This window comes from Lagenorhynchus albirostris, chromosome 10 (genome assembly GCF_949774975.1).
Source record: "Lagenorhynchus albirostris chromosome 10, mLagAlb1.1, whole genome shotgun sequence".
Taxonomy (NCBI): domain Eukaryota; kingdom Metazoa; phylum Chordata; class Mammalia; order Artiodactyla; family Delphinidae; genus Lagenorhynchus; species Lagenorhynchus albirostris.
Genome location: NC_083104.1, coordinates 39,514,001 through 39,538,652, shown reverse-complemented (window position 1 = coordinate 39,538,652; position 24,652 = coordinate 39,514,001). Strand labels below are relative to the sequence as shown.

The window sequence follows — 24,652 nt, the reverse complement described above, 5'->3', positions numbered from 1 at the left end:
AGCAGAGCAACTTACTGGTTCTCCACGAGGACTGGGCCACCCTGGGGAGCCCTATAAATGGAGGCCAGAGTCAGCCCAGTCAGACCACCCCACCCGCTCAAGCAAAGCATCCCACCATGTGAACCGTGAGGGCAAGGCTCGCTCACCTTCGGGCCGGGGCTTCCAGGAGTACCAGGGCGGCCAGGGCTGCCTGGAGGCCCATCTGCCCCAGGGAAGCCCTAAGGAGGCAAAGAGGTTAGGGCAGGAAGGGACCCTCTCTCAGTGCCCCTGGTTCGCTGGAGGAGCCCCGACGGACTATTCTTCACCTGAACCCCTCACCCCACAGGCCCCTGAGCATTGTTGGGGGTACAGCAGTGATGTATGTACCCTGTGAGCTGAATGGAGCCGAACCCCAGGCACAAGGGCAGTGATGAGGCCAGGGCCTTCCCTGCCTCTTGGACTTGGAACTTCCACCCGGGCTCTCCAGGGGATCTCAAAACCCCACTGGTCCCCCCTAATTCAGATCCTTCCCCAGAGTCTCTGCTGTGGTTGATAATGTCCACTTAGGCTTCTAGGAATACTCTGTGTTTCTAACTCTGTTTTTTCATTCCCTCTTGTAAAAACCCTAAGGAAGCTTCGAGGATTGTCTTAGGGGAACCTCAATGGTCTCTACACTCACCCTCTCACCCTTCGCAATGGTACTTCCAGGAGGTCCCTGGGGGCCAGGAACACCCATCCTGCCCTGAGAGAAGAGAGCAGGTGAAGAGGCAGTACGCCAGTCAGGGGACAGAGGACAGGTATGGGGTGGCACTCACCGGGAGGCCGGGGGGACCAGGAGGCCCGGCTTGTCCTTTCAGCCCCTAGGAAGGATGATCGGTGAGCCCTGTGCTGCTGACCGCCCCCTGACCCATTGAGCCCCCAACCCATTCTCTATCCCCCACCAGAGCCACTCACCATCTCTCCGGGTTCCCCCTTCGGGCCCTGGGGAAAGATGTGTCGGGCGACGGTCAGAGTGGCAAGTTCCAAGAGTGGCCCTCACCCACCCTCTCAACCCTGGACACTTACCTTTGGACAATGCACCGAGCAAGGGTCTGGCTGTAGCTGTGGACACAGGGTCTCCTTGAGGTCAGCCGTTCTACCAAGAGCCCCCAGACCCTCTGTTTTTCACCACCTAGTCCCCCAGAGGCCCCTTCCAAACCTGGGTGGTCAAAGCCGTCTGACACAGGGCTGTTGCCAGACTACTGACTGCCCGGTCCAAGCTTGGACCATCATCCACAGCGAAGAAGGTCTGGGCAGAGTCCATGCCTGGCACCAAGCGACGCAGCTGTTCTGGGTCAGCTCCTGCCAGGCCCAGCATCATCACTTTGAGCCCTAAGGAGGGGTCCAGCAGCTTGCATGACGACCCTGCTGGGGCCAACCCTATTCCCAGGCTCCATTCCCACCAGCCCTGCTCCTCACCAGCAGCCTGGGCCTCACGGATAGAGCTGAAGATGTCACCTCTCAAGGGCTCATCCACCAGTAGAACCATCACCCCCGGCACATGCCGGCGTCGTCCAGGGGCATCTGGTGCCAACAGGTATCTGTGAGCTGTAACCACTGCTGTGCCTGGGAGAAAGGTCATGTCAGAACCCAGGGGCACCAAGCTCCCCATGGGAAAGCCCCAAGAATCCATGTCCACTGTAGTCCTTACCCAGGTTGTTCCCACTTGGGTCCGTGTAGGGGATGTTGCGGATCTTCTGCCGGATTACACCAAGGTCATAGGAGCTGTTCAGCGAGAACAGTGGGGAGGGCCGGTGACTGTAGGACAGGAGGCCAACCTAGGGTGGGGAGACCACAGAGCCTGGGGAGGATGACACAGCAGGGACAGGGGACACAGAGCCTGGTGGGAGACACAGAGCCCAAGGTGTGTAACTAAACCTGATCTATTAGGGGGTCAGCAGTGATGGTAGGATACGGAGCCAACCAGCAAGTGAGGCAATCTGGAGCCTGGGGAAGGGCAGGGAGAAAGCCTGGACCAGTGGTGGGACAGGGAAATGGTGTGGGACCAGGGGTGGGCAGGGACAGGTAGGAGTCTGGCTGCCTCTGGGGCCAAACCTGGATGGCCTGTGGCCCAAGCGGCCCAAGTGCAGACACCAGACGCTCCAGGGCTCTCTTCACAGCCTCTGCGCGATGAGCATTGTCTCGAGTGGTATGCAGCAGGAACACCACGTCCAGCAGGCCATGGGGACACACTGCAGGAAGGGAGCTGAGTTACTGAAGCAGTCAGCCCATCTAGCTACTCTCTTGGGCCCCTCCCACTGGGCCCACCATACCTGGGGTCTGTGTGACCGAGGCCTCAGGACCCTGTACACCCTCCCGGACAGGTGTCAGGGAGAATATGTAGGAGACACCAGGCTCTAGCCCTGTCACCTGCTGGGAGCTTGAGATCCCCGGAAGTGTCTGTGAGGCCGCAGGCAATTCTGCAGAGGACAGAGCTCAGTTAAACAGGAGGCCCTCCATGGAGCCCCCACTGCCAGCCCACCCGAACACTGGCCTCCCCATCACCTTGGCCAGGGCCTCTGAGTGGCTGCCAGGATAGGATGTAGCTGGATACCCCAGACACCGGGGTCCAGGCCAGAGTCACTGAGTCGACTGAGGTGTCTACAACACGCAGTTCAGTGCTTGGGACACGAGGTGACTCTGAAGGAGGAATCAAAGACTAGGGATCCGAGTATGTGTCCCGAGAACCCAGAGGAGAGAGATCTAAGGAGATCCTGGGGCAGATTCATCTTAGTGAAGGAAGTCACCAGAGGTCATGCTGGGATCACCCCGGATCAGGAATGGTAGGGGGGGGCTACAGGAGGAGTCACTCAGGGTCATGGGGTACAGGAAATCAGGGTGGGTCATCGGTAGGGGTAAGAGCACACCAGTGTATGCAGTTACTTCTGAGGGGGGCCCTTCTCCAGCTGTCCCCAAGACACTCAGCCATATACGGTAGTGGGTTGCTGGCTCCAGCCCGTCCAGTTCGTAGCTGCTGAGTTCCGGCCCCAGGACCTGGGACTGTTCCTGGCCACCTGGGGCAGGCATGAGAGGGGGGCAGGAGCACATAGGAGGATGCTACAGACCAGCATTTATGGACACGCCCACCTCACTGACCCCCACGAACCTTACTGACAATGACCCCGCCAGCCTCACTGACTGATCCTGCTGATGGGGTCCACCCTCCTGACTGATCTCCTGACCCTGCCCGACTGACCCTCATTGATCCCACGCAGCTAGGTGACTGATACCAGGTACCTTCAGCGATCCGCAGACCCCTACTGACAGACCCTGCCCACTCTCACTGATTTCACCGACCCCACCCCCAACCCCGCCCCATTGGTCCCTAACCTCCCTACCGGGGGCACATCTCACCCTCAGGTCGCCAACGCAGACGGAAGCCGCGTGCCCCGGGCACCGGCTGCCAGCGTAACCTCAGGGAATGCTCCCCTCGCTGCACTACACGAAGTCTCTCCAGGGCTGGTGGAGCCTCCTCAGGCGCTAGAGAGAAAGCACAAAAATCAGGGAGGCTCCGTCCCCAGTTAATCTCTGTGCCAATCCCAGACCAACCCTGGAACACGCACCGCCCCCAACAGGCCCCACTGCCTATCCCAGGCTACATCCCTCCTCCCCCCGAAGACCCCGCCCCCACAGGTTCACTACCAATCCCTGGACCCTCTTCCATTCCCGAGAACAAACCCCGCCCCCAAACCGTCCAGGGCACCAATCCAAGGCTCGCGCCAGCCCGAGCTCTGCCTACGCGTGGTGACGACAATGGAGACAGGTGCGCCCTCACGGTCCCCCACAAGTGCAGTCACTCTCACTGAGTAGCTGACGCCGCCTTCAAGGCCCCGTATCTCTGCGGAGTCCGTGTTTCCTGGGAGCATCTCCTGTCTCGTGGGGCCACCTGGCCAGGCGAGCATAGGGCAACGGTTAGGGATAGGGGTGGCTGACCAAAGGGGCCAATCCCAGCCAGGAAGGGCAAGGGCAGGGTCGGGGAATCATACCCTCGCTCCGGCCCCAGGCCAGTCTGTAAGCTGTGGCTCCAGTGACCCCCACCCAGGTGACCCGGAGAACATCACTGGAAGCATTGAGGATCTGCAGCTTCGAGACACTGCCCACGGGCTGAGGGTCTGGGGGAAGACGCAGGGAAAAGGGTCAGGGGCCACTGGCAGAGAACAGGGCAGAGAACAGGGTGGCAGAACAGGCATGTTCAACGCAGGGAGGTCTATCTGAAGGTCAGTATGAGGTTACTGTGGACGGGTCAGTGCAGGCAACTTCTGAGTGGGAAAAGATCAGTGCCTCAGAGTGGGCAGTGTGGAGCAGCCAGGAGGTCACTGTGGGTGGACTCCTAGTCAATGTGGGGTACGTCAGTGTGGGGAGAGAAGTCATGAGAAGAGCTGTGATGGAGCAGGCAGCTGGAGCAGTCAGGAATATGCAGCAGGACAGGGTAGCCAATGAGATGTGGTTGGCAGATGGCCAGGGTCCACTTACCAGTCCTTACAACCACAGAGGCAGGGGTCCCATCCACACCAGCCATACGGGCCCACACATGCACTGTGTACTCGGTATCTGGCTCCAGCCCATTCAGCTCAGCCACTGTGGCCTCCCCAGAAACCAACTGGGATTTCTCTGGGCCTAGGAGTGAGGATGAAGGTAGCTCTAGGACTAGCCAGACTCTGCCCCCCAATGTCCCACCTGGACCCCGAAGAAACCCCTGCTCCCATTCCACCCAGGCCTGCCCCCGACAACCTCCAAAACCTCTGGTCCCTTCCCAAACCCCTGGTGCCCACCGTGGCCTGAGTGCCAGGAGACCCTGTATCCTGTGGCACCAGGAACCCTGTTCCAGGTGATGGTGACAGATGAGCTGCTGACTTGAGTAACACGGACTGTCTTCACTGGGCCCAGTGGGTCTGGTGGGGAGAGGCAATGGGGAGTCTGATGGAAGAGGCAGTGGAGGGTCTGATGGGGGAGGGATGGGGGGGACATCTAATAGAGGAAGGCAATGGGAGTCTAAAGGGAGGCAAGGATTTGATAGCGGATGCAGTGAATGGATCAGATGGGGAAGGAGTGGGGGTTCTGACAGAGGGGATAGTAGAAATCTGAGGTGGCAGGTGACAGGAATCTGGGAGACCAGAGGGTCTGACAGAGAAGGTAATAGGGTTCCAACAGAGGACTAGGAAGCAGTGAGGGGGTCTGACAAAGAAGAAAAGTGTAAGTCTAAGAGGATGGTCAAGTCTGGCAGAAAAGGCAATGGGGTCTGAGAGATGAGGTGCTGGAAATCTGAGGGCAAGAAGAGCAGGGTGTTAGGGGACAGGCAGAGGAATCTGAAGAAGGCAGGGGCTTAAAAGGAGGCAAGGGAGACTGAAGGGGGAAGCAGGGCCTCTGAGGGAGGAGGCAGTGGGGATCTAAAGGGGGAGACTGGAGTTCTGTGGAGAAGCAAGGGTCTGAAAGGGAAGGCATGGGGGTCTGAAGGGCCACTGGAGAGAGAGAGCCAAGGGGCTGGGTCAGGCCCTGACCAGTTCGAGCCACGGTGATTGCAGGTGGGCCCTCCTCTCTCCCTCGCAATGCCGACACAGCCACCTGGTAGGAGGTTCCAGGTCTCAGCCCCATGATATCTGTGGCAGTAGACTCCGAGGGCAATGTCTTGCTGGACTCCAGACCTAACGTCAGAGAGAAATGTTGGCATGGCTCCTGCCTGCCCCTTGGTCCCCCATACCCTGATCGTTCCCTTCAGCAACCCTCCCGCACATCCCACACTGACCATTGTCTGTCCTCCAGCTAACCCGAAATCCACTGGCTCCAGGCACAGGTCCCCAGGCCACCCTCACTCGTGTTGCGTCTGACGCCACTACCTGCAGCCCTGGGATGGCAAGTGGGGTTTCTGGCTCTGGGGATTAAAGACAGAGGTCAGGGATCAAAACCAGGACCAGAGTGAGTCAGGCAGCTGTCCCCCACAGCCCTCCTGCAGTGCTCACCCCTGCGAACAGTGAGGACGCTGGCACCACCCTCTCGGGTGCCTACTCGAGCCGACACCCGCACTGTGTAGCTCAGCCCAGCCCGGACGTCATCCAAGTCAAAAGCTGTCTGACTCCCGGGAAGCACCAGGCTCCGCTCGACCCCTAAGGGAGAAGGCAGGATAGGCAGGCAGGGGTCAGTGAGAGATGGGAATGTGGGATGAAGGTGCTCAGTGATGGACAGAGATACAAGATGAAAAGGGTCAGTGGGGGCAGGACAGGAATAAAGATGCAGACATAGAGAATGGACTTAAGGACACGGGGAGGGGGAAGGGTAAGCTGGGACAAAGTGAGAGAGTGGCATGGACATATATACACTACCAAACGTAAAACAGCTAGCTAGTGGGAATCAGCCGCATAGCACAGGGAGATCAGCTCGGTGCTTTGTGGCCACCTAGAGGGGTGGGATAGGGAGGGTGGGAGGGAGGGAGACGCAAGAGGGAATGGGGACGTATGTATATGTATAGCTGATTCACTTTGTTATAAAGCAGAAACTAACACGCCATTGTAAAGCAATTAAACCCCAATAAAGATGTTAAAAAAAAAAAAGAAAAGGGTCAGTAAGGGATGGGACATGGGACGGAAAGGTGTGAGAGATAAGGACAGGGGTAAAAGGAGTCAGTGATGCACAGCGACACAGGATAATGGGCCAGTGATGAATGGGGACACATAATGACAGGAGTCAGTGGAGAAGGACATAAGATGTAGGATGTCAGAAGTCAGCGGACAGCGACATGAGTTGACAGGTCATCGACAGACAGTGAGGTGGAGTCAGTATTGGATGGGGACATGGGAAAACAGTGGTCACAGCTAAGGTTATAGAAGGGCGGGGGTTGAGCTTGTGGTTGTGGAGAAGGGTGAAAGCCATGGCCAGGGAGGTGGGGCAGGGAGTGGAGACAGATCCAGATGAAGAGACAAGCAGGGTCAGGGCAGGGAGCAGACAGACCCTGTGATGGGGTCTGGTTCGGTGCCGTCTTGGGAGGTGGATGGACAAGGAGAGAGGAGGAGGCTGTAGAGACCCCGGAGTGGAGAAGGGCTGGAAAGGCTGGAATGGTTTGAAAGGCTGGAACTTTAGTGTGTGTACGGGTCTTGCTGTGTCCCCCTCACCCTGGATGCTGCGCACGGTGATCCGATACTCGGTGGCGCTGGGAACTGGGCTCCAGGACACTCGCACTCGCTGCCCAGGCAGCTCGGTGGCCTGTAGGTCTGTCACAGGGCCCACGGGCAGCTCTGGCCCTGTTGGACAGCACAGCCTGAGAGGCAGCCTGGGGCCCCTGTACCTTCCCCTCTCACTTGGCCGGGCCCACAGAGCCCTCACCAGGGGGGACCACAGTTGCAGGCGTGGCCACCTCGCGGCCCTCTAGCAGCGTGTAGAGTGTGAGGCGATACTCAGTGCCTGGCTGCAGCCCATCCAACTGGTAGCGGGTCACGTCAGAGGGCAGCACCACCTTCTGTGGCACCTCCAAGCCTGCAAGATGACAGGGTCAGGCCAGCTGAGGCCAGGTCTGGACCCAGCCTGCCCACCCCACCCTCCTGCACGGACCACTCTCACGCCGCCACTCCAGCCGGTAGCCACGGGCCTTAGGCACCAAGTTCCAGGAAAGAAGGATGGATGTGGGGCCCAGGATGATGGGACGCAGGGTCTGCTCAACAGAAGTGTCTGCCCAGGGCACATGGGAGGTCAGTGGCCTCTGTGCCCTGCCAGCCTGCCCACCCAGCCTGAAGAAAGCACCCAGCCCTCTCACCGGTGCGGGCAGTCAGGGAGGTGGCAGGCCCCACGCTCTGGCCAAGCAGGGTGCTCACGGTCACCTCATAGTCTGTGCCAGGCTCCAGGTCACGCAGCAGCACTGACCCCTGCCCAGGGCCCAGCTCCTGCTGCTGCGTGGCCCCACCTGCACGGGGGGCACAGAGGGGTCAGTGGGTCTTGCAGACTTAGCACCCTACAGTCCTGTCTGAGGTGCAGGGACTTCCTTCAGCCCACACCTCTGACTCACCACTGAAGACCCGCCATGTCACGCGGTAGCCAGTGGCACCTGGCACACCCCGCCAGGCTACCAGGAGGCTCTGGGCTGTGATGTTCTGGATGGTCAGCTCCAGTCCCTCCAGAGCAGCTAGGGGAAGGTCCCACCAGGGATTAGTGAGTCCAGAGTGGGGAGGGGTTACTGGGATGGGTGGTTAGGTGAGCACGGTCAGAGGTTAGCAGAACTGCTCACTTGTCCAAGCTGTCCCACTCACGGCCTCCCCGATGCTGTTGGCGTAGAGGGCAACTACCGTCACTTGGTACTCAGTCAGTGGCCGGAGACCCTGCAGCCTCATGCTGGTCTCACCTGCTGGGACGCTCACCTGCCCAGGGTCAGAGGTCACTTCATCTTGGCCAGCTAAGTCCCCAGCCCTCCACCTACCACTGCTGACATCCTTACCTCCCGCCGTTCACTCGACAGTGGCTGTCCCAGCCCGGTCAGGGGCGTGTACTGGATCTTGTAGCCAGTCACAGGGCCACTGGCCGCTGTCCATTGTACTCTCAAGGATTGACTGCCTGGCTCAGACAGCACCAGGTCTCGTGGACCAGAGGTTGAGTCATTGGCTGGGAAAGGGGCAGTCAGGCAACCAGGCAAGAGAATCAGGGGTCAGCACTTATGGTACAGCACCGGGCTCAAGGGTCAGGAGCACATGGGATGGAATCAGCACTCCCAGGTTGGGGTTCGGGTCAGGGTCCAGGTCAGGGCACACAGGGTGGGCAGGAACTCACAGGGCAAGGCCACAGGCACGCCACCTGCACTTGTGCACACCCTCCGGGAAACAAGAGGCAGTAGCGTCCTCAAGATGTTGAAGTCGTTGACGAAGAAGAAGAAATCGCTGGTCGGCTGTGAGGCGATTCGCTTCAGCTCCTCAGGGTCGGCATTCTTGATCCCTGAGGTGATGCCCAATCAGGGCTCAGCTGCCCACATGCCCTCTGACTCATCCCTGCCCCAGCTGACCTGTCACCCCAGCTTGGTACTCACCCACAGCAAACAGCTTGACTCCCTGCCCCTTCAGCCTCTGGGCAGCTGTGTCCACCAGGTCCTGGGACTTCCCATCTGTGATGAGGATGCAGACCTGGGGCAGGTGCAGGGTCAAGTCAGGACTGCCTCAGACACTTACTTGGGGTCACCTTGGAAGGCATGGTAGGGTGAGAGATCACCTTGGGAACACCAGGTCGGGCCAGCTGGGGCAGAAAGACACGGTCAGCCACGTGGAGAATTGCAGCTCCTGTGCGCGTGTTGCCTCCCTTGTAGCTGATCTCTCGGATTGCACGGATCACATCACCTCCTGAGCCAAGCGCATCCAGGCCAAATTCTGTCCTGTGGGGAGGCGGGTGGCAGCAGGCTAGGAGTAAGGGCTTTTTCTGGTCCTGGCCTCTAAGAGGCCTCTGGAATGAGGGTTGTATCAGGCCCCCTTGAGAGTCCACTTGGTTCTGTGATTCCTACCTTCCATCTCTGAAGCTCCCAAGCTAACAAACTCCTTAGGTACCCAACTGTGTCACACCTGTGGCTGGGCCTGGGCAGGCCTGGACCCCTTGGGGCTCCCAGGCTCAGGTACCAGGATGTCTGGTTAATTAAATAATGGTAGGAAGAAGGGCCCAGTTATAAGCAGGTGGACACTGGCCAGACAGGGAGGCCCTCTGCTGAGTGAGAGAGGCTGAAGGCATCAGGAGGCTAGAACAAGGAGAGTCCAGCAGGCACAGGGCATCTCAAGTCATGGGTCCCCTTCTAGGCCTCTCCATCTCTAGATCAGAAAACACAGCTCCTATCTTTGGCAAGGCACTATTCAGAAGGGGTCTCAGATGTGAGGGCTGTACCTAGGAGATCCCTGCTTCTGTCTTAAGAAGATGTCCTGGCTGGTGGGAGGGGGGATCCTCTGGGTTCCCTAAAGCCTAACCTAGGGGTTTGGGGGCTCTCTGCTTCTTTCTGGGGGTGGGGTCCTGGTGGGTCCAGCTGTGGGGAGCCACTCACCGTGGGTCATCGCTGTACTGCACGGCAGCGAAGCGCACACCCTGTGCACCGGCTGCCCCGGAGAAGGGCAGCACCAGCCCCTCAAGGAAACCCCTCACTTCGCGGAAGTTGCTTCGGCCAATGGACGAGGAGCCGTCGAGTAGGAACACGATGTCAGCGGCGTAAAGGCGCGTGCAGCTCACTGGGGCAGGGAAAAGCTATCACGATTTTTTCTTGGGGCCCACCCACCCCCTACCCTCACTGTGGTCCCCTGGGGCTGGGGAGGGGAGTTGGCCTCATTCACTGTGCAAACGGGCACAGGCTGGCTTGGGCCTGGGAGCGGTGGAGGCAACAGAGGTGGGGCCTGGAGCGGAGTCTCACGCGGAGGACTAGTGGGGAGGGAGAGTCGCCGGAGCGGGTGTGGATCTGGGACTGAGGTTGGCGTCTGGGGACCAGCGCGGAGTGACATAGGGTAGGGGAGCCATGCACAACTGGATGCAGTTTGGGAGATGCAGTGTGGGTCGCGGAGGGTTTGGGGAGTCCAGGGAGAATTAGGAGAAATGCATAAGTCGAGGAGGGTGGGAGGCGGGATCCAGGATGAAGGTCGAGTGGAGTCGCGGGTGGCAGGGTACAGTGCCCTGGATGGGGTCCTTCCCTGCCGTACCCACCTCTCTCCCTGTGCTGGGCCCACACTCGGGGAGCCCCTGCCAGGATCCCCGCGCAGAGCGCAGCCACCAGGAGCCGCAGCCTCATCCTGGGTGAGGGAAACGGTCAGCCAGGACCCCGCCTCTGTCCCTCAGCCTTGGCGGGTCCAAGGCCAGCGTTCTCCCACCCCCAGTCCCGGTCTTGCCTGCCGGTCCGCCGGCTCCGATCGCCAGCCGCTGCTGCAGTCCCGCCGCCACGGCAGAGAAAAGTCCCTGATCCCGGGGGCGGAGCAGCAGGCGGGGACCCAGGCGGCCCACCCCCACCCATCGTCCCAGAAGTCGCCGCCCCTGCCACCCCTCCCCTGGACAGATGATCTGACTCCACTTAAGTGTAAAGACCCCCACCTCCCGTGGCTTCTGGGATTTCCCCAGGAGGTTCTCTACAGATGGATGTTGAGGGATCCCTCTCCAACCCCATCTAGGGTCAGAGATCTTGGCTGCTTTAGGTCAAACAGACTAGAAGTGACTGCTGGAGACCTGACTTCAGACAGGTTCCCGGGGATGAAAGACGCAGCAGGATGTTGGTGGGGTAGAAGATGCAGCTGGAGATGACTCACCACCCCCCTCCCCCCACCCCACCCCCACCTCCGACTGGGCTACCCAGACAAGCCCTCAGGCCATGAGTCCCGGCTGGCCTCTCCTGTGATTCAGCCATCCCTTTGTCTGTTGGGTCTCCTGTGTCCCACCCCAATCCCCTCAACAGGCAGAGCAGCCCCCAGCAAATGAGGGGCTCTAGGCTCATGCCAGGGACAGCAAGGCACCACTGGGCTGCATCCAAGTAATGCCCACCCCTACTTTGGAAGGGCAAGCCAGGAGGAGAAAATCTGTATTGTACTTATGCAGACATGTCCATCCCAGTGTCCTGGACCCCTTGCTGTGCTCTGAACCAGCCCCAGGCAGATGCCATCCAGCTGTGCCTCCAGGGAGGGGTTATCCATGTGTGGAGGGTAGACCACCCACAGTGACAGCTCATCTCTCAGGAATCCACCCCCTCCCGCCTATGCCCCCACTGGTGCGCCTGTCCTGCTCCAGCCAGGCTCCCCTACCCACACATTCTCATTTTGGCCCCTCAGAGTCCCCTCCTCCAACCTACTCTTCTTCTGCATTGGGTCTTCGTTGCTGCGCGTGGGCTTTCTCTAGTTGCGGTGAGCGGGGGCTACTCTTCGTTGCGGTCTGTGGGCTTCTCATTGCGGTGGCTTCTCTTGTTGCAGAGCTCGGGCTCTAGGTGCGCGGGCTTCAGTAGTTGTGGCATGCGGGCTCAGTAGTTGTGGCACACGGGCTTAGTTGCCCTGTGGCATGTGAGATCTTCCCGGACCAGGGCTCGAACCTGTGTCCCCTGCATCAGCAGGCGGATTCTTAACCACTGTGCCACCAGGAAAGTCCCCAACCTACTCTTCTTGAAGACCCCCTTCCACCCATCATCTCTGCCAGGCCCAGAGGTCACCCTGGCCTCCTCCCTCCCTTCCTCATGGCCCTCAAGGTCCACCTGTGGTGTCCACCTTCATAACTACTCCTTCCTCACTCCTCTTCCCTTAACCAGGCTGAATTCCCGCCCGTCTCCCTCAGCTGGCTTCTGTGATTATGGACAGTCCCCTCAACACAACTGCAGGCCAAGGACACTCTTTGTATATACGTATGTGTTCATTATAGGGGTTGATACTGAGATAGAGAGATCCTCCCAAGAGCAGGTCCCCTGTTTTTTTTAAGCCTGGAGAATACTTCTAGACTCACCACTGCCATAGGGCCCCTTCCAACGTGCCTGGCCCCCCAGCCTCTCCTGGGGCTCCACAGGCTAATGGGGGACAAAAGGGGACAGCACTTCTGTTAAAATTGTCTGCCTTGTCCTCTTCTAGGTATGGCCAGGTCTCTGGTATGGCCAGAGCTGGGGGCAGTGAGAACCATCCATACTGCCTGTTTTCCTATTGTCCAATAAGGCTTGAGCTACAGGGACAGCCCCAAACTATCATGAAGTACAGCACTGTGATCCACAGGGCCCAGAACCTTTTCCCTAGGTCAAGGTCTCTTCAGCCATGTCCCAGGACCCCCCAACCCTTTGAAATCTGTCCTTCACGTGAGGGCTGCAGAGAACCAGTCGTGCTCTCATTACAGAGGCAGCCCCTGCCTGCAAGACCCTCACCTCTTCTTGTACAGCAAGGGTGGGTGAGAGCAGGGCAGAGCTGGCATATACAGTGCAGACATACATACACATTTGGGTCTAGCCTTTAGGGGAGACTGGAGGCCCAGCTGAGAGGGTGTTCAGGCAAACCTCATCAGAACCATGAGGGGTCCCCCAAAAGAAATGGCTGCCTGCTGTGAGGGGGTCACTCAAAGCGTGCTACGAGAGGCTGTTGGAGGCAGAAGCAAGGTTGAGGATGAGCACAGGTCTGGCGCTCGGGGGAGGCTCATGAGCAGGGGTGTGGCCTCCTGGCAGGCACAGTTAGGGACCAACCCCAGACACCAGCTCCCTCCATAAACACACTGGGGCCCTAGAGTTTTCTTTCTCCCTCCCACACTCCCCTGGACATTTCCTCCTCTGGTTTTGGTCACCACCTCTGCTGGATGGCACCATGTCTCCAACTGGGGCCTCTTTTGGGGATTCCAGCCCCACACATCTGTCTTGAACACCTCCAAATTTCTCAGAACCATGGCCAAAGCTGAGCAGGTCATCCTCCTCCAACCTGCCCCTCCCCTGTGGTACCCCAGCCCTGCTGGGGATGCTGCCCTGCTTGCGTCCCCTAAAGCCCACTCTAGCTCTTACTATAGCTGTGGTATCTGCTCTGCCACAGAGCTGCTCACCAGAACCGCACAGAAACCCACCCTGAGTCCCCAGGCTAACTCTCAGCTGAGCAAGTCACTTCTCTTCCCATTAACTTCCAATACACCTTCCCCAGCACGCCTCCAAAGTAAAGATCAAATTCCCTGGCTAGGCATGCAAGGTCCATTAGGACCAGGTCACCCGCTCGAGCACTCTGTGTCCAGCACACCTGTAGCCTTTGAGAGTCAGGCCTGGCCTTAGCAGAGAAATCAAGCCCCATCCTCCAGGAGCTCAAACTTGGGACAACACGCTTGGCACTTGCTGTTCCCCAGCCTGGATATGCTGTGTCTATAACCATTCAGGGGTGGGCCTGTCAGGGTTCTGTACTGTCCAGCAGCTTCTCTCCAGCTGTTCACAAAGTAGGATGACCTGAGTCCCCCAGCCTTGGGTTCTAGAAAGCACTTGACAGTTATTTCCTAATTGACAACTTGTGGCAACAAACAGAGCTGAAGGGAAAAGCACTGGGGTGGAGTGGGAGCAAACTGAGGGCTGTTTTGGCCACTGCAAGGCTGGGATGCTGGGGCACTTCTGAATAGCCATCTTCTCAAGAAACCCTGTCCCAGAGCCCTGTCCACAAGTGCCAGCAGCACCTCCCTCACAGCAAAATTGGGCCCCACACTTCCATTCCCCCACTGGGATCCCAGGGAACCTGACTGTGGAAGGGTTGGGGGGCACAGGAAGAGGGGCCCACCTGCCCACCTGCCTTGGGGACCAGAGCCCAAAGGTGGCAGGGGGACTAGACAGTTGAGAGCTCCACCAGGTCCTCAGGGAGATGAGGAGGGGACTGCCAGGCCAGCAGCTCAGACTTGCCTGGGACAGACCAAGTCTAGGGAGGGGGCTCAGGCCCCACTGAGCTCAGGAATATTCTTGGAGCCTGAGTCAGCAGCAAATCAAGGCAAAGGATTCTTGCCTTGCCTGTCCAGGCAGCAGTTAGAAACCAAATGGGAACACTATGCCCCAGGCTATCCTCCTCCCAGAATCCAGAGTAAACATATGAAGGAGGCTCCCTCAGGGACATTCCTTGGCCTCTCCTGGTCCGTCTAGGGTACGAGGGTCCACCGGAGGGAGACCGCACAGGACCCACAGCAAGGGGCTTCCCACCTGAGCCCCCTGAGTTCCCAGGCTGGGACCTCTACCAGGGCAAAGTCTGGGCCTGCAGTTCCCATGGCCTCCCACACCTCACTCTTGGGACAGATTGGCTAAGAGCATCGCCCATGTGGCTAAGTGGAAACAGCTGGCCTCAGCTCCCTGCAGGCATCAAAGGCTTCCGGCCTCTGTGCTGCAGCCCCACGCTTGCCCCTCGCTAAGGACACATCAGCCTGTGGGAAGGCAGAAGGATCTAGGAGATGCAGAACCGGGAGGAAGTCCCTGCTCCCCAGTCCACTGCCCAGTGGACCCCATGCCAATGCCAAGAGAGGGACGCAGCAGTTCTCAACACAGGACTTTATTGGTTGGTGGTTATCCGCAGCACAGGTTTGAAGGACTGAGGTGGTATGTTTGTGGTTGGGGGGACCACAGATCCTGGCCCCGCCCTTTTGCCTGCACAGGTTTCCTGCCTAGAAGCGCAGCCAGAACATGCCGCTACGGATCCGGTTATAATCTGGAAGCTGTTCAATGGGCCCTGTGGGGATAGGGTGGGGCGTCAGGGTGAGGTACCTGGCCTGTACAGGGACACCTGGCCCTGCGCCGCACCCCATCCAAAGCTGCCCAGAGCAGCACAAGACAGGCTTGGGGTGGAAAGAGGGAAGAGAACATTCCTCCAGGGGGTGCTGAGCCTGTCCCTTCATGCTCTGGCCTTTGGAGCTCCACCCCACACATGGAGGTGTCCATTACCTGGCAGGTGTGGGGTACTGATGGAGGCACCTTGGCAGGGAGTCAGGGAGCTGCTAGGACAGGTTTTCTGAGCAGGAACTCCCTGGCAGCCAGGCTATTGGGCAGAGCCTCTCAGGGGCCTCAACATGCTACTCCCCGTGAAAGCTGGGGGATGGGGGAGCAGAGGCAGAGGGGAGGCCAAGACAACAGACTGCGAAGGACAAAGAGCAGACTTTCTAGGCCACTCACCCAATCCAGCCACTGCTGGACACTGGTCATAGAAGTACTTGGAGCAGACCTCACGCAAAATACTGGCATCCACCTCCTGCAGGATGAAGCAGAGGGCACACTGAGTGACAGGCACCTGGGGACCACCTCTGCCAGTCAACATTATCCAGACGACCAAGATCTTCCACACGTACCATGGAGCTGCCCCTCAACCAAAAGGGGAAATGCAGCAGGGCTCTCCCTGCTGTAGACTTCCTCAGGCCCCACCCACCCCTACAGCCATCAGTGCCTCTGCCCTGCCCTCCAATTACACCACCGAGGCAGGTGACGCTGCCTAGGACACCAGGGTTGCCTACAGGAGCAGTCTGCACTGCCTCAACTCTCCACCCTCTGGGAGTCTGCCAGGCCAAGACTCCAGAACCTCTCCCAGGGGCCCTTGTTACCGCAATCCGGCTTTCCCACTCAGCCAGGGGGATGCGGCGGCCATACGTCAGAAGACTACGTCCAATGTCCTCACAAACAGGAGTGGTGCCTGCAAGGGTTGGGGGAAGTTTACAGGTCCACATGGTCCAATCCACGTGGGTCCAAGCCATGCATGCGAGGGTGCCCCCAAGAAGCCACGGCTGAGAGCACTACCCCCACCCACCAAGCAGCCCACCTCACTGCCGGTGAAGCGGCACGGAGTGAGAGTGGGCGCAGCGTCCTCGGCATATGTCCCAGAGAGGCTGCCGAAGTGCTTCACGGTACACACAGAACCTCCAGCGTTCTGGGCTGACCTGGACCTTGGTCTGACCTAGACCACAACCCTCACTTGTACAACCACCTGTCACTGTATCCATGGGCTGTTGGTCTAGCCTACCCACACCTGTACCTAAAACCCCAGGCCCCTGTGAGAGGGGTGGTGGTGGGGTATGGTGTGACCTTCGAAGTTTTCGTTTCCAATCTTGGTTAGGAACACTGGGACTGTCACTGCCAGTATGCACTCTACCCCTTGCCACAGGGCTGCAGGACTCACCGATCAGATGAGACACCAGAGCATTTCTGAGAATGTTTTTGCCCCGGACCACCTCGCTCTCTGTGGCACTGGTGCAAAGGCGCATCCTAGAGCAGGGGTGGGGTGGGATTCATCCTGAGAGATGGTGCTGTCTCTGAGCCTCCCACGGTCCTGCTCAAAGGGCCCTATTCCCTCCCCACCTCCCTGGCAGCGCTAGGCCGCCACTCACCACTGGCCCTGTAGAAAGAACATCATGTCGTCGATGCTCATGTGGTCGCAGACGAAGTGTGCGCCCAGCAACCCCGTCTCTGCATAGCAGATGTTGAAGGTCTGGAAACTCTGGCACAGCTTCTTGGTTGCAGCAACTGCAGCCAGTGGGCTGGACAAGTGCTACCAGGGATGAGGGTGGTCAGCACCCACCCCCCTGTCTGCAGTCCACACCCCAAACCCCACAGTACAAGCGCCCACAGCCCAGCTCCCTCTCTTCCCTGAAGACAAGGTCCCATCCCATGCCCACCCCTGACACTCACCGCGCCACCACCGTAAGTGCAGTCATAGTGGCCAATGATGGCATTGGCCACCTGGAGGGCCACATTGTCCGGGTTGGCCCAGCCAGGCCCCTCCACTGCAATGGCCACATGGGCCAAAGGCAGGGCATCATCACGGTGGCGGATCTGAAACAGTACATGGCAAAGCTGAGGGACAGCCAGATTTCCCAGGCGACCAGCAAAGGTGCCAAGTGTGGGTGGAGAGTGTGCATCCAAGTGTGAACACGTGTGCCTGTGAGGCAGCAGCCACAGGACACCTGGCCAACTCGAGGCATCTCCGGAGTCATGAAGATAGCCATGCACGTGAGGGTGCCCCCAAGAGGTCCCGGCTGAGGACACTACCCCCGCCCACCAAGCAGCCCACCTCGCTGCCAGTGAAGCGACAGGGAGTGAGAGTGGGCACAGCGTCTTCAGTGTATGTCCCAGAGAGGCTGCAGAAATGCTTCTGGGCGAGGTCTAGCAGCTGCCGGTGCTCCACCCCTGCCAAGACAGACAGCAGAGTTACTGGCCAGCCAGGGCCCAAGGCACAGGGTAGGGGAGATCACACACAAGCAGAGGACCCCATGTCCTGCCTTGGTGGGAAACACCAAAAGGAAGACATGACATCAGGACAAGGTGAGGAAAGAGGACCCTTCACAGACACACCCTATCTCATGGGCAGGGCAGGCACCTCAGGGTCAAACAGCTTCCATCACCTCAGCCACAGGGAAGCAGCAGCATGCTGAGCTTAAAAATGGGTTCCTATGTAACACATTCCCACCAGCACCAAGGACAAGACTGGTACTCCCTGGGCATAAGGCCACCTGCCCTGCCTTCTCCCTCTGGCCCTTCCTCAAGCAGATCCTATGGGGGCTGGCAGGTGAGAGGGCACAAAGAGGTGCTATGCAGGGCTGTGACTAGCTCCGGGGTCCCCTGAGAGCTGGGGACGTTTACCAGTAACGTTACAAACTCACGCCTCAGGACCCCTCCTGGACCTCACCTCTACAAGAGGAGGCCTTTGCTGCCATAGCGCCTTGACCAGTGTGCGCTGTGGTAGTAAGCAGCCTCCCCCAGGTACAGCCTTCTAGGTGCCTCTGCCTTTTATTCTTTCCTTCCCTGAGCTCAGATCCTGTTGGACTCAACAAAGTCTGATGTGTCAGTAGCTCAGACTGCTCTTGGTCCCGAGGTTCACTGGCCCCAAGGCCACCAATCATGTTCTTCCTATCAATTTTTCTTGCCCAGTCAGCTGTCACGACCTAAGCTGGGAAAGCACCCTGGCCCTGCTCCCGTCCCCTCCCCGCCACATCCCCTCCTCTGTCAGGTGTCTACCTAAAAAGCCACCCTGAGTCCCCGCACTTCTCTCCCAGCTCCTACCGTCCCCCACCAGGCACCTGCAGCAAGCACTCCCTGTGCCTGCCCACTTCCGCTCTGGCCCCTACATGGCAGCAGAGCAAGCCTCAAAACACACCAGCCCGTGACACTGCTCTTCCCCTCTGCACAGACCTCCCACTCCCCACTGAATTAAAGCCCACCTCTCTTTAAGCCTCTGTTCAAATGACACATGCTTCAAAAGCACCTCCCAATTCAAACAAACAAACAAACCACCTCCCTACCCTCTAACTGAGTCCCCCATTAAAGTCCCCCAACCACTGTATGCTTTCCTTTCAAGGCACTTCCCACCTGTCATGCAATGTCTGGTTTGCCCACTGACAAGGCCAAGAGAAACAGGCCTGAGGGCTTGAATCTCCCACCAGCCTACAACCTGGATCTCCTACGACCAGGTGGGACTGAGAAAACCCTGAGGCCTGGAGAGGCCAACAGCCCAACTGAGGCCTGTACTGAAGAGCGGAGTAGCATCCCTGGGCGGCCAGTTTCAGTGGTGGTGGCAGAGAAGAATCCCACCCCACCTCTAAAAGCATGGAAGAGAAGTCACTCCCCTCAAGGACAGGGTGGGAACAGTGTCCCCAGGAGTGGAAGATCCCTATGGTCAGAACCAGGAGACTTGGCCCTGGTAACCAAGGCCACAGCCCACCCCCCTATTACCACAGGGCTTCAACGAGCCCATCGCTCACCTCCAGCTGCTGCTAAAACCATTCGAGAGGCCTTGTAATGCCGGCTGAGGTACTCAGTCAGGTCTGCCCGAGACAGCTTCCTGCAAGACATACAGCCAATTGGTCAACACCGCTCCCAAACCAGAATGATCTGGGTCACACAAAACGGGGCTGAGGAGACAGACCAGGAGACATGGCTTCTCTGGAAAGCAGGACCCCACACATCAATTGGTCCTTGCCCCATTTCTGCCACCCACCACTCTGGGGCCCAGAGGGCAGCCCTCATTGGGCCCCCCTCACATCCCACCTCAGGACAGGCTTGTAGTCCCCTCTGAGGAGGGTGAGAACTGACGGTGGGGGCTCTTGAGGGGCAACAGCAGAGCTCATCCCACCAGAGGACAAGAAGCCATGTGGAGGGATACCCAGAGCACCCTCCCTCAGGCTGGCAGGACACGCATGGAAACGTACCCTAAAGCAAAGCCCGAAATTCAAGTGAAAACCACACAGGTGTTAAAAAAGACTCACAGGGACCATGTGGCAACATAAAAAATGTCTCCAGTTGTGTGAATTAGGAAAATAAACAGCACAGACAGCAGATCAACTAAAAACAAACTCATGTGGACATGGCCTGGCCATGCCAGAATGAGGGGACGAATTCCACCCCAGACCAGCCAACACTCACCTGACGTTCTCATTGGACCCCTCCACGGCCTGGGCTAGAGGTGTGCCCTGGAATGCCGTGGCATGCAGGTAGTCAAAGACCACGTCCCGCATAGATGCATCATTCTCCTGCAGCTCCTGCAGGATCACATCACGCTCCTTCTCAACCTGGGAGTCTTCTAGGCTGCAGTTCTGCACAATGTCGGCCAGGAGCTCCACAGCTGGATGCAAGAAGGACAGGTTTGGTGACCAGTAACAGGACAAAACCCCAAGCCTGACACCACTGGTTGCTTTGTTGCAAGGCCATACTCTAAGGGTAACCCCATTCTTCAGCCAGGCCAGGGGCTCCTGAGTGCCTGTCCTCTGCACTCCTGGAGTCCTACTGGTGTCCCGGTCCCATCCTCCAGCGTACCTTTTGGCAGGTCCTTAGACAGTGCCTTGATGTAGTAAGCCGTATGCTCCCGGGTGCTGTAGGCATTAAGATGGGCCCCCATGCTCTCTACCTCCTTCTCCAAGGCAATGCCAGGTCGATTCTTTGTTCCCTGGAACCACACATCAACAGGACAAATCAGGAGCCACATGGGAGCCCAGGACCCCATCCTCACAGGCTAAAGTCCCAGCAGGACCACTGGTCCACAGATATCTCCCTCAGCAAAGACTCTGGGGTTATACAGCCCAGAGGCTGTGCTCACCAAGTGCTTAGCAGGCCTTAAGCCAATCAACGCCACACCATCGAGGACCAAGAGAATGAAGACATCCAGGGGCCAGGAAAGAAGGGCATGGACAAAGCAAGTGTTACCTGAAATCCAGAGCTCCCATACCAAGAGGGGGTATAGCATTTGACTGAGAGCTCCCATACCAGCCTGATCTTACCAGCACTCCCTCTCCTCTTACTAACAGTCATGGTCAGGTAAGCTCACACCTGTGCTCAGGTGATGCTACCACTACCCACTCTCCCTCATACCATTTATACGACTCTGTGTGTGTGCTATGGCCTCTGTAGGACTCAACCTTAGTCCAGTGTGTGTGTACGTATGTGTGCATGTGTATGGCAGTGCTGCTGTCCAATGACACACACACGTATCAATGTGTTGAGACTGACACACATAACTGTGATGCTGGACCTGGCTAGCTGCCCATTCCTGCTCCACAACACCACCTATCCCGTATCTTCTCCATTTTTTTCATTCATTTAAGAACTCAGTCTCCACGCCATGTGAACACGAGGTGGCTTAGGAGCTGTTCCCATCCTCAAGAAAGCTCCTACTCACTTCTATAAACAAGAGATGCACAGCGTTTTACAAAAACTAAATCTGTGGGTTTGTTACAATGCACGTGTACATCCACAATTCTATATCCGTGCATGCACACAACACAGGCCTGGCCTCTGGTGAAGAGCAGGGCTCCTATGGCTCCCTGGGGTTTTTCTGGCTCTGGGGGCCTTGTGCAGGGGTTCACCAGATAGGCGCTCACTCAGAAGAGGCCAAGTCCATGTGACTCCTCCCAGAAAAGCCATCCAGAGATCTCTTTCCCCCGCTACCCTGCTAAAACCCATAATTGAGGAGGCTGGCTTTTCTGACCTGCATCCTCAGGAGGGACAGCAGGAAGCCCTAAGCCCAGGGGAGATGCAGGACTTTAAGAGCCTCACCTTGAAAGCCAGATGCTCCACAAAGTAGCCTGCCCCGTTGTTCTTCTCAGTCTCATAACGGCTGCCAGCATCAATCCACACCCCCACCTGGACAAGAAACCACCAACAAAGGTAACAAACAAACCACCTCAGCCCCCCTTACACCCCACCCTGCATGACTCAGCACAAGCCCCAGACAGGGGCTCACAGTCCCACGCTGGGGAAAAGCTTCTCAGCAGGACCCCTGTGCTTAGAGGCACTCAGCAGGACCCCTGTGCTTAGAGGCACTCAGCAGGACCCCTGTGCTTAGAGGCACCAGCTGAATGACTGCAGTCACACTGCATCACCTCTCCTCCCTGCTCTATTTCCTGACTGGTTATCGAGACTCGCAGGGAAGCTTCAAACCAGGCATGTTCACCTGTCCCATCACCACAGGAAATTCTTAAATTCAACCTCACTTTTCAGTTGATTCTTTGTTTCTTCTAGGCAAGCAACTAATCATTTGAAAACAAGTTCTTTTCTCCTTCCTAAAAATTATACCCTGCCTTTGTTCTGGTGATTGTGTCCTTTCGCCATTAAAGGAGAGGCTATTGGCTTAAACACTGAACATTTTATCATAAGTAGTCTTCGTTCACACTTTAAAAAAAGTTTTAAACAGAACTCGACACCTAACACTGCCAAGTGTCTCCTTGGCACCCAACGAGAGAATCTTATAATTTTCTTAATAGCCTCCTGGTGTGCTGTGAAACACAAACCACACTACTCACCCCCATGGTGACATAGACCTAATCTTTTAATTTACTATTTGTTTCATAGCTGACTTAAAATGTTCACATTTACTTTCCTAAGAGATGTTGATACACGTACCATACGTCATAAATTCTTTACATGAACATCTATTACACATCTAACATCTTCGAAAGATACATTTTACAATCCATGGTATCCTTTGATTATAACTGGCAGCATTCTTTTCCTGCCCCTAGAGCACAGTGATGCTCCTTACAATCTAGAGCATCTTAGGGTCCATGAAATACAGCATTCTCCACCAAGGTTTCTTAACAGGCTGTGGGTCGGCTTATACAGGTGCCATGTAATAAGGAAGCTGCCCATCACCTTTTGTTGTGTTCAGTAACAACTTATATCACAGGACATTATTTGTTCCTGGAAAACTGAAAGAATTTACCAATAAAAGCACTTGAAGTTTGGGGTGGGGAGGAGACGGTTCGCTTCTTGAGAATCTTCTCTGTTTATCTAGCCAAGATTTCTATCTTTGAGTGAATTTTGAGGAAAATTATCCATTTAACGGGAATTTTCTAGTTGATTTCTTCTGCAGTACATTTCCAGTCTAGGCAAGGGATTATGACTTTGGGCCGTGAGGCTGGCAGTCACCTAATGTCTCTGAACCCCATTTTCCTCATTGAAGGATCACTTCTCTCATATGGGCTGCTGAAGAAAAAGCTGAAAAAAGACTTGGCCTCCTGATTGGCAAGCATCACACGCTAAGTAAGTGTTGGGTACGGTGAGGATTGCCCCCAAGAAGTCAAGGCGTGGCTAGGGTAGGGATTGGGGTAGGAGGGTCAATCCTGAGGTGGCTGGGAGGAGTCTGATCCAAACCACAGAGCACTTGAGCCCAAGGTCACACCCCGACTTGGGAAAGGAGACCATGCCCAATATTGAGGTGCACTCCCGACACCGGACCCACTCACCGTGCAGGTAGGCTGGGAGGACTGCTCCGAGGCCACTCGCAGCCCGTTGTCCAGCTGGCTGACCTGCGTCTCCGGCACGCTCTGCAGGGCCTGGGCGTAGGTGGCGATGCCCCGCAAGACAGGCGACCTCAGCAGGGCCGGCTGCTGGAAAGGGGCGACCAGGACTGAGGATTAGATTGGAGGATCGCTCCTTAGCTCTCAGGCCTGCGGTGGGATCCCCATCCCCGCCCCCAGGCCAGCCGCGAGACTCCCATGCGTGCCCTCGGCCGTGACCTTCCCATGGCCCTGACCCCGCGACCTCCCCATTCTCGACCTGCCACCGCTAACAGCCCGCTCTCTGTCTGCGTTCCAAAGACCCGCTCCCCATAGCTCTGCGCTCTCGCCGACACCTCACCGAGCGGCGGCTGCGCACCAGCACTCGCGTCCCGGCGCTGGCCGCCCGGCAAACCGCGGAAGCCGCCATCTTCTGGCTCCAGTGGACGCTGGGCCGCGCCACGCATGCGTAGAGTGGACGCAGCGGCGCGCGAGGCGCAGGCGCAGTACCGCAGACTTGGCGCTCGGCTGCTCCCTGGCGGACGCCGCCGCGGATATTCATTCTCTGCTGGTCGTTGGTTCTTGTCTTCGCGTCCCTGGGTAACAGTGCGCATTAATCTATCTGGCTAGTCATCGTCTTGCGCGGGTCTGTTCTGGATCCAGTCCATCTTCCCTCTTCACCCGTGGTGGTGGCGTGGGGGGCAGAGTGCGCGATGTTTCTCGCGAACAGTGGGCGCCTCGACTGCACTGAGTGCTCAGAGCGGCCGGGCGGGCGGGGAGCGCAGCCACAGCATGTTTGCCAATCGCAACCCCAGGGCTAAACCACCAGGGTGGAACCTGGGACTACGAGGCTGCTGCTGAAAGTCACGGTTTTCTCTTTAAAGGAATGGAGAAAGTTCAGACGGTTGACGTGGAAAGAATTTAGCAATATATTGCTAAGAAAAAAGGAACAGTTTTAGAGACTAATTTGTGAAAAGGATTCCTTGTTTGGAAAACAAAACACACACAAAACAAAACGAAGTGCTTTTTCTAATAGGCTACATAGAAAAAAATCCAGAGGAACTCACTCTAAACTCTCATTCAGGTGACTTACAGAAAATGAATTCAGGGGAAGGGAAAAGAGGCTACCATTTTTACACTTCTGTATTATTTTAATACATAATTGAAAATTTTTAGGGAATTCCTTGGCGGTCCAGTGGTTAGGACTCTGCGCTTTCACTGCAGTGGCCCGGTTTCAATTCCTAGTTGGGGAACTAAGATCCTGCAAGCCGCGGGTCTCAGCCAAAAATAAAAAAGTAAAATAAAAATAAATTTTTTACAAAAAATGTTTGTTGCTTTTGAAATAATAGCATATTTCTGAACTGTACTTCCTTTTACAGGTATATGAGGTTTTCTGTGAGCTTACAAAATATCACTCAAAACTTTCTTTTATAAAAATCAGACAGAAGATGCTTAAGTGTGCACTGATAAATATTTTGTGAACTAAAATTATGTTATGATCTTGACA

The 24,652-nt window shown here is 57.0% G+C and overlaps 2 protein-coding genes across 8 annotated transcripts in view; both read right to left on the bottom strand.

Annotated features, from left to right (window-relative positions):
* Positions 1-10,847, bottom strand: part of COL7A1 (collagen type VII alpha 1 chain) — a 31,991-nt gene extending 21,144 nt beyond the window's left edge. Inside the window, exons 1-33 of the mRNA XM_060162006.1 lie at positions 10,654-10,847; positions 10,007-10,187; positions 9,196-9,355; positions 9,017-9,110; positions 8,764-8,925; positions 8,435-8,598; positions 8,228-8,357; positions 8,009-8,125; positions 7,760-7,906; positions 7,558-7,674; positions 7,333-7,482; positions 7,122-7,250; positions 5,976-6,119; positions 5,762-5,887; positions 5,517-5,660; positions 4,791-4,910; positions 4,492-4,635; positions 4,005-4,130; positions 3,758-3,904; positions 3,373-3,498; positions 2,886-3,032; positions 2,524-2,658; positions 2,292-2,438; positions 2,074-2,210; positions 1,670-1,796; positions 1,438-1,584; positions 1,178-1,350; positions 1,045-1,080; positions 934-960; positions 795-839; positions 659-721; positions 147-218; positions 16-51 (exon numbers count right to left, since the gene is read on the bottom strand). Coding sequence (XP_060017989.1) covers positions 16-51; positions 147-218; positions 659-721; positions 795-839; positions 934-960; positions 1,045-1,080; positions 1,178-1,350; positions 1,438-1,584; positions 1,670-1,796; positions 2,074-2,210; positions 2,292-2,438; positions 2,524-2,658; positions 2,886-3,032; positions 3,373-3,498; positions 3,758-3,904; positions 4,005-4,130; positions 4,492-4,635; positions 4,791-4,910; positions 5,517-5,660; positions 5,762-5,887; positions 5,976-6,119; positions 7,122-7,250; positions 7,333-7,482; positions 7,558-7,674; positions 7,760-7,906; positions 8,009-8,125; positions 8,228-8,357; positions 8,435-8,598; positions 8,764-8,925; positions 9,017-9,110; positions 9,196-9,355; positions 10,007-10,187; positions 10,654-10,738 — 4,005 coding nt within the window. The 5' untranslated portion in view covers positions 10,739-10,847. The remainder of the gene's footprint in view (positions 1-15; positions 52-146; positions 219-658; positions 722-794; positions 840-933; positions 961-1,044; positions 1,081-1,177; positions 1,351-1,437; positions 1,585-1,669; positions 1,797-2,073; positions 2,211-2,291; positions 2,439-2,523; positions 2,659-2,885; positions 3,033-3,372; positions 3,499-3,757; positions 3,905-4,004; positions 4,131-4,491; positions 4,636-4,790; positions 4,911-5,516; positions 5,661-5,761; positions 5,888-5,975; positions 6,120-7,121; positions 7,251-7,332; positions 7,483-7,557; positions 7,675-7,759; positions 7,907-8,008; positions 8,126-8,227; positions 8,358-8,434; positions 8,599-8,763; positions 8,926-9,016; positions 9,111-9,195; positions 9,356-10,006; positions 10,188-10,653) is intronic.
* A 4,085-nt stretch (positions 10,848-14,932) lies between these two features.
* Positions 14,933-23,774, bottom strand: LOC132527043 (cytochrome b-c1 complex subunit 1, mitochondrial). 7 transcript variants are annotated; one of them, XM_060161999.1, is made up of 13 exons: positions 23,507-23,774; positions 23,113-23,276; positions 21,425-21,511; positions 20,189-20,318; positions 19,799-19,997; positions 19,138-19,217; positions 17,451-17,566; positions 17,069-17,212; positions 16,768-16,928; positions 16,560-16,645; positions 15,988-16,076; positions 15,566-15,641; positions 14,933-15,125 (listed from the first exon to the last, which is right to left on the bottom strand). In XM_060161999.1, exons 1-13 carry the CDS (start codon positions 23,757-23,759, stop codon positions 15,061-15,063), a joined length of 1,650 nt encoding a protein of 549 aa, XP_060017982.1. In that variant the 5' UTR covers positions 23,760-23,774; the 3' UTR covers positions 14,933-15,060. The 7 variants fall into 7 exon arrangements, 6 of the variants coding, with proteins under 6 accessions (XP_060017982.1, XP_060017983.1, XP_060017984.1 ...); XM_060162000.1 differs by having other exon boundaries at positions 23,525-23,774; XM_060162001.1 differs by having other exon boundaries at positions 23,113-23,256; positions 23,507-23,630.
* Positions 23,775-24,652: the final 878 nt, after the last annotated feature.